We start from the raw sequence: 17,519 nt of genomic DNA, 5'->3' as shown, positions 1-17,519 counted from the left end.
TCCCCCTAACTAGAGAAATAAAACTAGAATCAGAGGGCCAGTCCTTTATGTGCTTCAGACTAAATATGCAACACAATATTAGCTACTTGTATTTTCTCTACCGCTCTCCCTCAAACCAAGACTGTACTCTAATAAACAAAGTCTCAGACAGCATAGATATAGCACTCTCCCTCGATACTAGCGCACAGATACATGTATTTGGTGACTTCAATGTCCACCACAGTAACTGGCTAGGATTCTCAAATCACACAGACGTAGCTGGTAGCGCCACATATAGCTTCTCTATATCTCATTCCCTATCTCAATTGGTTACATTTCCGACACGTTTCCCAGACCAGCACGATCAACATGCCTCACTTCTAGATCTCTTTCTGACAACGGTTCCCAATGACTGTACAACAAATGCCCACAGCCCACTCGGGAATGCTGATCACGCTGTGATAATGGTAGAAATCAGTCTAAATTCTCGCCCTAAAACTGAAGACCCACTACTCAAAACAACGAGGTATTACAAAAAGGCTGATTGGGAAGCCATCAGGGAGCTCATCAGAGATGCCCCATGGCAAAATATCTTTACTCTTCCAGCGGAACAGTGTGCAAATGAGACCACTGAATGGTTCAAAACTATTATTGAAGCACATGTTCCCGCACGGAAATACTATAGCAAGCCCCACTCCCCCCAATGGTTTACTTCTGCTTGTGCAGCTGCCATTTGTCAAAGGCAGCATGCGTTCCGCAGATTCAACCGACATAAGTCCAGCTCAAATAAACAGAAGTTTATAGAAGCTAGAAATAATTGTAAGAGAGTGATAGACACAGCTAAGTCAGATTACTCTGAAACCACAAGAAAGCGCATCGAAGCACAGAAATTAGGAACCCGGGATTTTTGGAAAATCTACAACAGCGTAGTTAATAATGAACAGTCAATTATTCCCCCACTAACAAACAATCATGAGGTTGCTTGCACGGCAACTGACAAGGCTAATCTGCTTGCCAGTCGGTTTGCCTCAAACTCCACACTGAACTCGGTACACCACTCACTCCCTGATTTTCCTCTGCGAACATACGCCACACTTGACGATTTGAAAATCACCCCTTCTCAGGTACATGCTATTATAAAAGACCTAGACACCTCTAAAGCATGTGGACCAGATCTCATCCCGGCTGTGCTATTAAAAAAATGCTCTGCCGAGGTTGCTCCAGTTCTGTCCAAACTTTACAATAAATGCCTTAACGAATCTTGTTTTCCCGACTGCTGGAAAACCGCCTCTGTGGTACCAGTCTTCAAGAATTCTGGTGAAAGAACTGACCCACTAAATTATCGCCCCATTAGCCTCCTCCCGCTTTTCGCCAAAATATTTGAGTCCTTAGTTAATCAAGTCCTAGTCCAGCACCTAACAGCTGCTAAACTCCTGACTGACAAACAATATGGATTTAGGCAAGCCCGTTCAACAGCAGATATCTTAACTGTAGTTTCTGAACGTATATACCGTTCATGGGATAAAACAGGGGAGGGTAGAGCAGTGGCCCTTGATATATCTAAGGCTTTTGACAGGGTATGGCACGATGGTCTTCTAAGGAAAATTAGATCATATGGAATCACTGGAAGAATTCATAACGTAATTAAATCCTTCTTAAGTAATAGAAAAATAAAAGTTGTCCTCGACGGACGTACATCCAAACAATGACATAAATGCGGGAGTGCCTCAGGGGTCTATCCTTGGACCTCTATTGTTCCTGATATTCATAAACGACCTCCCTGATAATATTGTTTCGGAGATGGGTATATTTGCCGATGACACCACTCTCTATAACAGATATGAGGGGAAAACAAATGAACACATATCCAAGAAAATGGCAGAAACACTAGAGGATGACCTCCAATCCGTAGTGGAATGGGGACAAAAATGGTTGGTCTCATTCAATGCTGCTAAGACTAAGCTTGTTTCCTTCAATAACTACAAGAAACCTTCTCTACCACCAATAGCAATGGCCAAGAACACATTGCCTGAAAGTACTTCTTTTAAACTCCTCGGCCTAACGTTTACAGGGAATATGAACTGGAATAGATACATTGAGAGCATTGCCAAGGCTGCTGCAAGGAAGGTTGGCTCCCTCTACCGTGCTAGAAAACTACTTACGCCTGCCAGTATCCTATACCTCTATAAGGCAACCATTCGCCCATGTATGGAGTACTGTTGTCACATCTGGGCTGGTGCATCTGCTGCTTGTCTCTCGCTCCTGGACAGGGTTCAAAAAAGAGTCGCCAACCTGATAGGTCCTGAACTGTCATCTAGGCTTCAACCTCTGTCCCATCGACGAGATGTTGCATCCCTCTGCCTGTTCTACAAATACTTTAATGGTGAATGCTCTGACGAACTGCAAACACTTGTACCTCCCCGATGTAACTACCCCCGACAAACCCGACAAGCTACTAAGTCTCATCCCTTTACAGTGGAGATCCCTAGGTGCAAGAAAGCCTTTTACTCCAATAGTTTCTTCCCCAGAACTGCGGGTCTTTGGAACTCCCTTCCGGGATTCTGCTTTCCCAACTGCAATGATATGCAGAAGTTCCAGTGTAATGTTAACAAACATCTTTCTACTCTTCTCCCTTCATAATGACCCCGCTAATTAAGTCCCTAATAGTAGCCCCCTGCTTCAAAGTGGCACTGTGCCTTGTTTGGGGTGAAAATTGAATAATAAAAAAAAAAAAATTAAAAAAAGCTACACTTCCATAATATATATATATATATATATAGTAAAAAAAGTGAATCCTTGTCATCTATTGCGGTTTAGTGTTTAAATCAGAAAAAAAGTGAGTTCCTAAAGCTAGTTACATGTAAAAATAACTGGTTATTTTTTTTTTTATTTTTTATTAACTGATTTTTAATATATACAAAGATAGAAGAGAGAAAAGAAGTGATAGTGTGTGAAATAAGGTTTGGTTGACTGTTTATATATGCATACCTATATATGTGGGTATGTGTGTGTGTGTGTGTGTGTGTGTGTGTGTGTGTGTGAATTCAGATGCAGTAAGATGAAATAAGAGGATAAAAATGATAAACGCAGATGAAGTAAAACATCACTTGGTTAATAATTTGCAAATTATGGCTAATTAAACAAATTAAAAAGGAAATTTTATTCCAACATAACTACAGAGGAGAATGTTATAGTTTGCTTAAAGCATTGTGCGTATTGTGTAAAGATTTGTGTTTGAAGGCTATAACAATGCAGTTTAGAAAAACATTAAGTATGGGACAAAGTAAACAAGAATAATGACAATATCGAAAGATTTTTCAATAAATTTCAATTATAAATTATTTAACAACCAATGTAGTTGTGTCGAATCATGATAGCGTGGTGCTATGCTTCTTAAATTTTTTTAGGTATACCTCATCTTCAGAAAGAAGAAAAAATTAAAAATATGTTCAACCAGTCAGTGGAAATCTTTGGGTTTTTTTAAATTATTTTTTTTAATTATAAATCTTACTTGCCCTCAATATCGCTCTATATTGAGGTTTGTATAGCATAATATTTGGAGGGAAAACGTCCCTTCTCAGCTATTAAAAAAATAGAGAGAGAAGAAGCCATTACTACATTTAAAAAATATTATCACAAAAGCATATTTAAAAAAACAAACAGATACATCACTATTCTCATCTTGAGTGTTATTTTCACTACATTTCAGTCGATATAACCTAACTTCAGGTGTATCTTGTTGAACTGTGGAATCTTTCTGTTGAACTTGGAAAGCTGCATAAAATTTTGAACGGAATCCTTTATTTAATCTACAGGAGTAGCATACTCTCGTTCCATCAGCCAAAACGCAAGAATAACATTCAAGGTGAGAACAGTAGTCCAAAGAATCCAAATAATATGAATAACTGTGTTTTATCTCGATAACTAGTGATGTGAAGGTGGTTTAGTAAGATACTAAAACTCTAGTCTTGCTTGTCACTATGCACACTTTTCATCTGTACGTGAATGGTTTAGATGGAGGGAGGAAATGTAAATTGTCGTCATATTTGGTTTGATATGCTGGCATGTGTTGGATGGCTTTTAAAAATTAATTACTAAGCTCTCTGACATATCTTTACTTATCCCTCTTTCCTTCACCCCCTTCTTTATCACTCTCTCCCATGTTTTCCTTGCTATCCCAACTGTTTTACATACACTAACCCAAGAACTCTCATCCATTCTTTCAACGTGACTATACCATCAAAGTCTACTTGCACACATCTCTCTATACTGTCTAGATTTGATTTTCTGGGCTCATCAGAACTAAGCCTGTCTTTAAGATTTCTATTGCACATCCATCATTTCATTCACATACCTGTCTTCAGTATGACTTTGAAGCCCCATTTGTTGCCCCTAAATTACCATTGCTCTCAGGCCCACTCTGATCCAATGTGGTTATACCTATTACGGCATCTAGTGCTACCAGATTAGGCTGTTTAAAGATATTGGCTTCCTGACTTAAAATGCACCAAACGTTGATGTTTTTTCCTTTCCCTTTGCATAACTCAATCATGTTCTGCAAAGTCAAAAATAAAAACAATTTTTCTCTATAAAACAACCAAACTCATGAATAAATATTTTAAAGATGTAAAGAACTTAAATCATAGAAACGTTTATCAAAATTGCTGGATTCTGCATTAAATAACCCAAAAAGGGTTGATATACCATAAAACAACCAACCTTTTTCCTTCAAACATTTTATTACTTCCCATGTTTTCCTTGACTTTCCTCTGTGAACTGACCCTGCTACCTCAACTGTTCTACATCTACTAACCCCAAAATTCTCATCCATTCTTTCAACGTGACCATACCATCAAAGTCTACTTTTCTGCACACATCTTCTCTATGCTTTAATCTTCTGACGTCATCAGAACTAAGTTTGTCTTTGGAACTCTCATAACATATTCATTGTATTATTCTTATATCATTTCTATCCATGCAACACCTGCCCTCAACTATCACTGACCAGGTTTCACTTCAATAAATCATCACATTGCATACACATGCCTGATAGACTTTTCCCTTGGTCGACAGTGTTAACTCTCTGCTGGTTAATAATGGCAGAAATTCCCTGATCTTCGAACTCTTAGAATCACTCCACTACCTCCTTGTGTTCCAACAATATCCATATTTATAAGGTGTCTTCAATAAGTTTCCAGACTTTTTTGTATGGGCACTTTTCTTGATAATACACACATGAAATTCTAGTCCCTTTTGAAGTAATCTCCTCCAGCTGCAATTCACTTGTACCATTCTAACAACCTTTGGAAGGTCTCTTGTGTAAGAGTTTGAATGACCCTCATCATAGCCATCTTTCATCTCAATTATTTCATAATAACAGCCTCTAAGGTTTTCCTTGAGCTTAGGGAATAACCAAAATTCACAGGGACCAATGTCTGGACTATAGGGAGGGTGAGAAACTGTTTTGATGCCCATCTTAGTCAAATAGTCTGTGACAAGGATGGAGTTGTGGACTCGTGCATTCGCACAAATCTTCCGCATCTTCAATTCCTCGAGAATAATTGTGTGTACAGTTCCCCCACCGACATCAAACTGTGCACTTATTGTCTCTGTAGACACACGACTGTCCTTATCCATGAAATTCTTTATTTGGCTAATCAACTTTGGTGTTCTGACTGCCTTACTCCTCCCACACCTCTCATCCCTCACAGACTGTTTTACATACACTAACCCAAGAACTCTCATCCATTCTTTCAACGTGACCATACCATCAAAGTCTACTTTTCTGCACACATTTCTCTATACTGTCTAGATTTGATTTTCTGGGCTCATCAGAACTAAGCCTGTCTTTAAGATTTCTATTGCACATCCATCATTTCATTCACATACCTGTCTTCAGTATGACTTTGAAGCCCCATTCCTTGAATCTCTTATGCCACTCAAAAACTGATGCTCGATTCATGCAAGATGGTCCAAAAGCATTCCATATGTTTCTGTAGCATTTTTTCCAAGTTTAAAACAGAATTTTATTGCATATCATTCTTCTAAAGTATCCTTACGTCCAGATTGCATTTTTGAAATTCATCAGTTGTAATAATCAGGCTTTAGTAGGGTGTATTCCAGTTTCTGTTGTAACTGTTCATTTGAACCTGAAATCATAAAAATTGGTCAATCATCTTATAAGATGTATAGCAATAATATACTTAAATTTCCAAAAGTTTGACAAATTTTAAATGACTGTCCATAAAAAAAGACTGGAAACTTATTGAAGAAACGAGGAGCCTTCAATATCTGTTTATCCTGAATAATTCATTTTTCCACTCATCACTTTGCAATATATCTGGAAACCTTGTTCAAGATCACTCTGAAAGTGTAACAAATTTTTCATACAAAATAAATAGTGGCATTAAACTACCTATAAGAGTCGATATGACATAACCTGCCAAACCAAACTATACTTAACTTGTGGATCATCATTATAACATTGGTTCAAGTATAATCCATGTTAATGTTTCACAGAAAACATCATTTTGGTTGAATCTATTTCTTTTAGCATTTTTTTGTTATTATATTTCTCGTAGTTTGTTGGTCCATCCGTTCCACTTTTTCTCAGAAACTACTGGTTCAATTTTGCTGAAATTTTGTATGGATAACTTTGTTAGGATAAGGTTCAGCAAACTAATTATTATGGTGTCTGTTTGATGCACAGCTAAGAGATTCGTATTTAATGCAAAAATGAGTACAAAATTAACGATATGCAACCATCAATTTTGGCAGAAATCACTTATTCTAGGTGAATGGACTATAACGTTTTCGTGTTTTTTTTTAACTCAAAAAATTGAAGAACTACAAAGATGGGAGTGGTACTATTAAAACAAGGAACCATTTTTGCTCTAAAAAAATTTTTTTTTTTACATAGTCACTATTGTTCTCAGTGCACTTTTGCTACAAATTCAGTGACTTATATCTGCTTCTGAGCATGTTCATGACATAGGTCTCCCACCGTCATAATCTGCAACAGAGAGTTGAAACTTTCAGTTCATGAATGCATAAGTTCAGTCATCATAACAATGCAATTTGTAATCTCCTCTGATCCATTTGGACGGAATAAAAAATAGAAGGTATTACTTTTAGAATGCCCCTCTTGTGTGTGTGTGTGTGTGTGTATATATATATATATATATATATATATATATATATATATATATATTAGTGTTGGAACGATTAATCGAAATCGGAATATATAGGGTATCGGAATTGGAAAAAATTGTACTGGTTTTCCAATGCCAAAACGATTCTTTTGTCTTTTTTATTTGATTTTATTTAAAGCAAAATCTTCCACTGCTGATAATAATGATGAAATAATAAATATTGGTTGATTTTCAGTGGAGCTAAAACCAATAGATCATCCCTCACAAGTATATTTTTACTTTTTGGAAAATATTTGCACATTTAATATGTGTGTTCTTATGGTGATCAGAGAAATGATACAACTCTGTAGTTAAATATTTAGAGATTTATAAAGAATCGGAATCGGTAATTTAATACGGAATCGGGAAAAATATTGAAATTGTCCCATAACTAATATATATATATGTCTGTATGTATATATATAAAGTTAAAGGAGGAAAAATTGTGAATTTTACGACTTTATCAAGAGTGCTTAAAAAAGATGTATTTTTATTACTATAGACAAATTTACATAGTTGCTACACTGGACATGCTAATGTATTAGACAAGTGGTCAGTAAAGACCACAAGTTTTCGTCAGCTGACTTAATAAAGTTTGTCTCCCACTGAAGAAGTCTGGTTCTTTAGTGGAATACAAACTTGACCAACCATTTGTCCAATACATTAGCTCGTCCAGTGTAGCGACTATGTAAATTTTCTTGTATCAATAATAATGTGTAAAGCTGATTCAAGGGATTTTATTTATAATAAAATAGGAAAGAAACACTATGGAAACTATACGTACTAAAATAAAGCAACGTTATGATCTATTAATGGGATTAAAAAAAAAAAAAAAAGAAAGTTATATGTTAAAATAAAATTTAAAATAAACCTGTATTAAGATCTGTGTACAATACTGAAATATCCTAAAGGCTAACCATGTTCAAACCTAATCATGCTCGTTCAAACTTTCATCTGAAAATCTTGGAAACCATTCCTGTTTGTTTAAAGAGAACTTCTCTTTGTAAACAGAAGGAATGTCGCTAAGGTTTGAGCAGTTATGAAAATAACATTGTTTGATCATGCGACTTCATTCTCTTCTGGATTGAAAACATTAATTTGCTTTAATTTTTATCATTTTTTTTTTATTCCTTTGAATTTTTATCAATTTTTTTATTCCTTTTTTATTTCTTCCTCTCTTATTTTATTTTTCGTTTTCCCCTTTTTCTAACTTTTTTTATTTTTCGTTTTTTTTAGTTTATTTTTTATTATCAGTACTTTTCTGTATTTTTTCTACCTCCATTTCATTTTAGTTTTTCCTTTTTTTTTTTTTTTTCATTTTAGTTTTTCCTTTTTTTTTTTCTTTTTTTTCATTTTTGCTCTTTCTCCCCATTTCCTTTTTTTAATCTTTTTCCTGTCTTTCTTTTCAAAAATCTGAAAAATATTATCAAATATTAAAATTATAAATGGTAAATCTTTTGTCAAAATAAAAAATGACAGCACAAACAAAAAGATTATTCTATTTCAATTTCAAATATCAAGGTTTTCGTTTGTAAAAAAAAAAAAATATCAAATATCAAGGTTTTCGTTTGTAAAAAAAAATATCAAATATCAAGGTTTTCGTTTGTAAAAAAAAATATCAAATATCAAGGTTTTCGTTTGTAAAAAAAAATATCAAATATCAAGGTTTTCGTTTGTAAAAAAAAAATATCAAATATCAAGGTTTTCGTTTGTAAAAAAAAAATATCAAATATCAAGGTTTTCGTTTGTAAAAAAAAATATCAAATATCAAGGTTTTCGTTTGTAAAAAAAAATATCAAATATCAAGGTTTTCGTTTGTAAAAAAAATGTCAAATATCAAGGTTTTCGTTTGTAAAAAAAAATATCAAATATCAAGGTTTTCGTTTGTAAAAAAAAATATCAAATATCAAGGTTTTCGTTTGTAAAAAAAAATATCAAATATCAAGGTTTTCGTTTGTAAAAAAAAATATCAAATATCAAGGTTTTCGTTTGTAAAAAAAAATATCAAATATCAAGGTTTTCGTTTGTAAAAAAAAATATCAAATATCAAGGTTTTCGTTTGTAAAAAAAATGTCAAATATCAAGGTTTTCGTTTGTAAAAAAAATGTCAAATATCAAGGTTTTCGTTTGTAAAAAAAAAATATCAAATATCAAGGTTTTCGTTTGTAAAACATAAAAAAAAAATATGTTTTGGTTAAAGAACAAAAAATAAAATTTCAGGGCACTTCTTTGCTATGACTGAGGAATTCAAAAATCAAAATATTGAATTTCAAGTAAAACCAACATTTGTCATGTCGCAATAATGAATGTATCTAAAAATCATGAAAAACGATGAGGTAGAAAATTAATTATTAAAAGTTTTTGAAGATAATTAGTGAGAATTGACTTTTGCTAAATTGCCTCAAGATTTTCAGTTTTCAGAAAATAATTACCTCCCCTGTTACAATTTGAGCTCTCCTGTTTATTATTTTTTTTTAACAAAACTCAATTTTCACTAATTTTCTTTGAAAACTATTTTTAATAATTAATTTTCTACCTTATTGTTTTTCATAATTTTTGGATATGTTCATTACTGTGACATGACAATTAAATGGATACCATTGGTTTTACTTGAAATTCAATATTTTTATTTTTGAATTCTGCTAAAATGAAGAATCACGAAAAATTTTAATATTTTTCTTCCATATTCATTCATTTATTAATAAGTTTATAAAGTAACTCATTTAATACTATCTCTCATAATTGCATATTGAATTATTTTTAATATTAAAATTTTTAAAAATTGAAGCAAAAGTTTTATTTAAAATAAGTTGATTACAAAATTAAATCCATCAGAATGCCATTTTAGTTTCTTTATAAACAAGTGCGCCGTTTTAATCTTTTGATAATAGTTGAAAAAAACTAAAGAATGAATTTGTGAACGTTAAAAGTTTGAAAAGAATTAGTAAACCTTTAAACTGTCATTTAAACTTTAAAAAAATCCTTGTGTTGAAAGATTTAAAGGTTTTTGAGGTGAGGAATGATTGTTTATATTGGAATTAATTGGACTAACGTTCTCATCTTGAATGTAATTTTCACAATGTTTCCGTCGATGTTGATATAAACTTTTCAGGTGTATACGTCGTCATGTTTGATACTAGATGCTAAGATAGTGCATTAAAAAATATTCACATGAAACTTGAAAATAGCATCGCATTAATGGGAATTAGGGGTTTGTATTCAGATTCGAAAAAGTTGTCCAAAAAAAACATATATAACAAATGTTATCAAAGGCAAGATAAGTTACTTTTCTACCTAACTGGATAATTTTTTAGTGTTTTTATTTAATGTAAAGTGTTTATTTGGCTCAAAAAACAGTGTTTACCAGTGTATTTGAAAGAAAATGGCGGCAGACTCTGTTGAATACGTAAGTTTGGGAAAATGAGTTAAAACTAAAAGCTATACAGAATACTGTTAGAAGCCCACTCAATATTCCGTGGGTTTCTAACAGTATTTTGTATAGTTTTTTAGTTTTAACTCATTTTTCCAAACTTAAGTACTTAACACAGTCCGCCGCTATTTGCATTTTTCAAATACATCCATAAACACAGTTTTTTGAACCAAATAAACATTTTACATTAAATAAAAAACTATCCAGCTAGGTAGAAAAGTAACTTATTTTTCCTTTAATAACATTTGTTTGTTTTTTTATTTGTTTTTTTATTTGTTTTTTGACAACTTTTTTGAATCTATGTGTACAGTAAAACAAACCTAGAATTAGATATCTATTTACAAGAATAACACGTTTTAACAATTATGTTTATTAATAGTCTCTTAGTTTCATAAATTGTTTTTTAAGAACTTTTGATTGGTTGATGAACCTAATTAAACTTTAGATGCCCCTATTTTTTTGTTCTAAATATTTTAGAAATAATATTTCATATGTTTAATATTTTTAATTTTTAATTTTCACTTTTAACTGGAACCTAAATACAAAACCTCGGTATGTAGATAATCGTTTCTCAATATTAAACATAGTGACTTGTACGTCTAAAGAAGGTCGGAGGTTACATTGACTGAAACATTATGTAAGATGAGAACACGAGTCCAATTAATCCAAATAATTAAAACTGCCACAAAGTTGGTATATTTCTGATTAGCATTGCACTGGATGAATATCTAAAATTTAGAAAAAAATCTGGGTGTCCACTTAACTAAATGTTATTCGAGGAAATGTTGATTTTTCAGTCATTTTATTTACTAATTTTGAAAGAAAATGCTGATTTATACTTCGAGGAACTGATTATGTAAGGAAGAGTTGTTGGCTGTGTGTGTCTATCTAAAGAGGAATGAAGAGAGGAAGAAAATGTGAAAAAAAGACAAATATTGTTTTTTTTTTCAACTTATGTTCACCCTAAATGGATGTGAGCAGCTATTATTTGGGACCATGTTTAGCAGACAGATGCACAACATGTTGGTTTATATTAAATTTAAACTTCTGCATATCAGTACTGTCAGGGTAGCAGGAAGGGAATCCAAAGTCTAGCTGTTCAAGAGAAAAAAGTATTAGAATAAAAGGCTTTCTGGCATTTAGGAACCTCAGCAGTGAAGGGGTGTGATTTTGTTACTATGAGGTAGAGAGATGATAGTTTTAGTAAAAATCTGTTACAGTTCTGCCCTGATTATGATGTTTTTTATTTTTTTTCAGGCAGCAAATTGAAATTATGGAGGAGAGACATCGACAGTCAGAGATAGAACGGGTCAAAAAACAAACGCAGCTTGAAACCGAATTGGAAGATCGACGATCACAATTGGATCAACTGCAGAAACAAACAGAAAAAGTAAAAAATGAAACGAAAAAAGTGAGTCACGATTTTATGACCTCGTTTCTTAACAGATTTTATTAATATGCTGGATTATGTTGTAAAATTTTTGTTTTTATGAATGTTTTATTTTTGGGATGAATCTCCCATCCACGTAGTAACAGTAGTGATTACAGTGACAGCTTACGATTTATTATTTTGAATCTGTGTTTAGTTCATAAGCTCAGCACTGATTGATGCAAGCATTCAACTTTCTGTCTCGTTTACCCAATCAAAACTATTTCTCATGCAAGCTGAGCACATGATAGAAGTTAATAAAAGGGTCTACTTCAATTTTTCCGGCCAGGAGACCAAAGTGAGCTGCCCCCTTCCACAACACTTTTTTGAACTGTAATCTTCTCTCTTGGGGGTGCAACCAAAATCCCAAGAAGCACCATGGGTTCAACATGGCTACTATAGCTGCACACACGTGGATTCAATATAACACGTACGCATACCTACATGACCTTGATTTCAACATTGATGTACAGTATGTATTCCTCATAAAGACATGTGCATTTAAATACACAAAGAATTATGCACATGCACTTAAAATAGACAATAATAAAAAAGCTGAAACCGAATTCGCTTGATTTGCGTGACTAAAATAAGGAATGAACTCGTAAAGTTTTAAAACATAAATTACTTAAGCTTCACTGGTTTCAAACTTTTTATTAAGGTTATTTAAAAATCGTTGAAGTTTGTTTGCCTCATACGTGATACGTGCGTATCAGTGTTGGAACAATTAATTGGAATCGGAAAAATCAAAACTTTTGGGGGCATCAGAATCGGAAAAATTTGTGACCATTTTCCGATGCCAAAAACAACAAATTGTCTTTTTTATTTGATTTTTTTTAAAGCAAAGTCTCCCACCGCTGATAGTAATGTTAAAATGATATTGATTTTAAATTACGAGTAAAATTGAAATCTGTAGATCATCCTTCTTCACATATTTAACACGTGTTTTTATGATAATTAGAAATAACTTTATTGTTAAACATTTAGAGATTTATAAAGAATCAGAATCAGGAATTATATTGGAATCGTTTCATCATGACTATTGATTGAATAATTCCAATATTTTTCCAATTACTGATTCTGATTTTTTTTTTTTATAAATCTCTACATGTTTAATAATAGAGTTATTACTTCAGCTTATCGCAAAAACCTATATGTATAGGAAATGAGATGAGTAAAAAGATAGGGAGTCACCAAGATCTTTCTGAACTCTTGAGACAGGAAGACATTTCACAATCGCTGGTCTGTTTCTGACTTATGATCTGGGTATGACTGATACGACAGAAGTAGTTAGTTTTTATTAATCAAGTATGGCGGTGACTAAGACAAAAAAAAAAAACGGACATAGGATTTCCGATCTTGAGTCAGTAAATTTAAGGGTCAGAGTTAGTTTTATGGACAGTTTTGAGTTGGCAACAGTTGATGACAGTTTGCAGCTTAGAACAGGTAAGGCAAGAGCTTTAGCAAATAGGATGAACTGACCAACTGACAACAAAACTGCCTCAACTTTACTTTCAACAAATTTAGTTTGGGGGTACTTTATCATATGCACTCGGAACACAACTGATTTAAACATGTGTTTGTGTTTTCTTTTGTTTGCGTTTATTTTTCATACTTGTAATTCACTCCTTGCTCCTTTGACAATCGTCAATGTGAGAAATGACGACAATACAGCTAGAATGAGAAGAATAGAAAACGAAGAAAACCACGGCAAACAGTGTTAGTCGACGGGTGGACACATATGGTTTTGCATTCGTTTTTTGTATGAAAAAAGTTAATTTTAAGAAATGAATTTAAATTTTCTACAGTCATCTTAAATGCATTTTCAGTTTTAGGCTTCCATTAACTTGAGACAAACACAGTGATTGGTTGAAACTATAACATCAATTAACCAATCGAAAGATATCTAAATAAGATGGTTGGACTCCCTCTATTGCATTAGTAAACCTCTCACAATGTCTTATATCTCTACAAAACCATTATTCGCCTACAAATGGTGTATTATTGCCACGTTTACATACACCAACCACTAATCTCTCCATCTTAGGGATGGTTAAAAAAACTGTTTTTAATCGGCTGCACACTATAAAGCTTAAATCCCTGTCTTGCTGTGGCAGTTTTGTATCTCTGTGTGTGTTTTACCTTAATGAAATGTGCTCCAACAAACTTGCTGAGATGATGCCCTCTTGACATAAACCCCCAACTAACCGGCAATCAGCAAAATCCCACTCCATCACTACCAATGCAAGAGGACTTTCTATTTTAATAGCATCTTTTCTCGTACAACTCCCTTTTTGAATTTTCTACCTGCTCATTGTTCCTCAGACCAACATGTAGAAATTTAAATGCACTGTAAACAAACATTTTCCTGCACAATTCTCTACTTATAAATCTGACCCCTAATTTTCAGGAATTTTTTTGTCTTGGTGGGTAATGTGAATCAAAATGTGAAAAAAATTCAAAAAACAAAAATGATACAAAGAATTTTTGAAGTGGGAATTGGTTATTCGTATTATTTGGATTCTTTGGACTATTGTTCTCATCTTGAGCGGTATTTTCATTTTTTGGTTAATATAACCTCCATGGCATAACAGATGAAGTATTTGGTAAAATTCAGTCATAAAGTTACACTCTGAAGATTGACGGCCGATTTTGGACATGCAGGTGACTCTCAAAATACAATTGCAAATTACGAACGACTTCTACTCTTAACCTAACTGATTTAACGAGAGCATGCTACTCCTGTTGATTAAAGGTTTCATTCGAAATTCTATGCAGATTCACAAGTTCAACAGAAAGATTCCACAATTAAAGACACACATGAAGACGATCGGAGATTCCATCGACATTGTGAAAATAACACAAGATGAGAAGAGTCGTCCGTAAAAACTGATATCTCCAACAATCATTTCCTCTTTAGATTCTTAAAATTTTTGTTACTGTTTCTGTTATTAGGTCCAACGTTTAGTAAAAGAAGAACAGGCCAAACTGAAACGGAAAAGCCAAGAAATCGAAAAGCAGTTCAAAGATTATATCCAAGAGAAAGAGAAATTTCAACAAGAGAAGGAATTGGAAAGAGTTAAACGACAAAAGGAAACGGTAAGTATATCTTTTTTTCCTCCAGTTCTGTTTTATTGTCGAAATTGACCGATTTCAAAAAGTAGATTTCTTGGTTATAGTTAGCTAATATACTTCCTAACTTAGAAAAAAAAAAAAAAAAAAAAAAGAAGAAACGAGAAGTAGATTGGTCTCTGCTCCCATAAACAACTTTTCTCTAAATAAAACCTTTGCTAACAAGTCTCCATTGTTTTCCTGGCATGAGTAGATTTGCCTTGAGAAGATCAAAACCACAAGGAGATCATAGAAAAACGATAAAAAAATGAAAGACCAGCAACGGTTAGTTAATGTAAGTCCTAACTTCCAGCGTAGCGCTATCAGAACGGAAGCAGTGACAAGACAAAGCAGTTTCTTCACTTTTATCTTCAGTAAAAATTAAAGGACAGCCCCAACTTCCTCATGGTATAACGGCTTTTTGAATAGATATATTGTGATTGGGTGGTTGGTTGTCCGACAATGACCAAACATAAAAATTTGGTGGTTGTAGTGTCTGTGGGCCCGTACATTCTACTCTGGCGGGGAAGGTATGGTTTAGGGTATGGTAGTTTTGTTAGCAGTACTGGAGTTTGGGTGGCGAAATACTCTCGAACCATCTATCACTTAAAAGGAACTAAATTCCTGTACTCATCTGTACGATACGATGTAAACGGTATCGAAAAAAGAAACAATATAAAAAGAACGTTTTCTTAAAATAATAAACAGTAAAAATTGTGAAACAGAAATTTTATGAGTGTGAAAGAAATTTTTTTTTAACAGACATTTTTAAATATATGTACCTGTAAGGAAATAAATTAGGGGAAATAACGCAAAAACAGTTTATTAAGCTTAGTGACCTATTTGCGTTAAAACAAAAGAATAAATATTAGTTATAAGTATTTAGTATGCATAAAATAAAATAAAAATAGATAATAATAGTTATTACCTGTGAGAGTCCTATGAAATGAAAAAAAGAAGAAATTGAAGCAACCCCGTAACAAATTTAACACTTAGATGAAAGGTTGGTGTAAAAATGAGATAGCGGTTTTGCCGACTGGGCCACCGATAACTTATGACTTTTTGTTTGGCATTTTTAAAACGCGTTTCACCAAAGTGGCAATGTGCTTTGTTTGGGGTGAAAATGTAATAAAAAAAAAATTAGTTCAAACAAACTATTATACTCTCTCTTTGATATACATTATTATTCAGTATTGAATTAATATTACAATCGGAATGTTGTTAGCGTTTATAAAATAATGTACGCACAAATATGTGTTATTGTTTGTAGTTGCCGCCTCTCTCCTATCTATCTTTCCCCCTCATTGTCTTTGAAAGTAGCAGTGGAACGAGTAATGAGAACAGGAAGTAAGCAAACAGCTAGGCGACTGGGCTAACGGAAGCAGCTTCGCAAATAGTAATTGATAAACGAATATGGGGAGAGAGTGAGAGAGAGGCGGGGCCAGTAATGACAGGAGTGGCTGAAGGAAGAAGCAGTTAGACAGAGGTTTGTGTACGTTCGGTCACAAATTTATGTGGCTGAATAAATAAAATAACAGAAACAATGACTTTATATAATATAGGAATAGTCTTGAAATGCAAAGGCAATGTAGATAATTTAGAAAAAAATAAATAGGAGCGAATGGATATGTAAATAAATGGCGGCATGTTTTGTAAGTGTGGTGGAAGATGTGAATATCAGAATAGAAGAATGTATACGTTGCATCCAATCAGCGGTGGTGGATATCGGCAAGGGAGAAATTATTTAGAAATTAGAAAGCGTAAATGTTATATCTGTATATAACCAGTTAAGAGTGGCACAAACCCAGCAGAGTAGGAATATGTGGAGATGGTGCCGGGGTCTAGTGGGAGTAGTGGTAATACAGAATAGGCAGGGAGAAAATATGATCTACTTCCTCTGTAGATGTTGAGATTGTGATGCTATTCTAAAGTTACCTAAGATAGTGGCTAATAGGTTAGATATAATAAATGTGCATGTGCCATATGTGATTGCAAACCTAGTGTAGTTCGGTCCAGAAGGGAAAAACTGTGCCTCTTTTATTATATATAGGGATACTAACTGGCTGTGTGGACTTGGAACAGATTCTGAGACACTACCAAGTAAATAATTTAAGCAAGATAAGATTTTAGAGCAACAAATCTGACAAAATACAAGGTGCCTTCAATAAGTTTCCAGACTTTTTTTTTTACAGGCATTTAAAATTGTTGTAGACTCTTGAAAACTCAATATGTTATTGCTATACATTTTATGAGATTGGGTTAAAAATGAACAGCTACAGCAGGAATACACCCTACTAAAAACTTATTGTCACAGCTGGTGAATTTCAAGAATGCTACCTGGATGTGAGGACACTTTAGAAGAACAATATGCAATAAAATT

General features: G+C 33.4%; 1 protein-coding gene across 3 annotated transcripts in view; it reads left to right on the top strand.

Annotated features, from left to right (window-relative positions):
• LOC145256352 (kinesin-like protein KIF16B) overlaps positions 1–17,519 on the top strand; it is a 173,920-nt gene that overhangs the window by 107,728 nt on the left and 48,673 nt on the right. For all 3 annotated transcript variants that reach the window (XM_080115170.1, XM_080115169.1, XM_080115171.1), the window contains 2 exons: positions 11,857–12,010; positions 14,984–15,127. In XM_080115170.1, coding sequence (XP_079971296.1) covers positions 11,857–12,010; positions 14,984–15,127 — 298 coding nt within the window. The remainder of the gene's footprint in view (positions 1–11,856; positions 12,011–14,983; positions 15,128–17,519) is intronic.

Source organism: Euprymna scolopes, chromosome 32, assembly GCF_053919585.1.
Source record: "Euprymna scolopes isolate OS-2025 chromosome 32, ASM5391958v1, whole genome shotgun sequence".
NCBI lineage: Eukaryota > Metazoa > Mollusca > Cephalopoda > Sepiida > Sepiolidae > Euprymna > Euprymna scolopes.
This window is presented reverse-complemented; position numbering and strand designations above follow the sequence as displayed.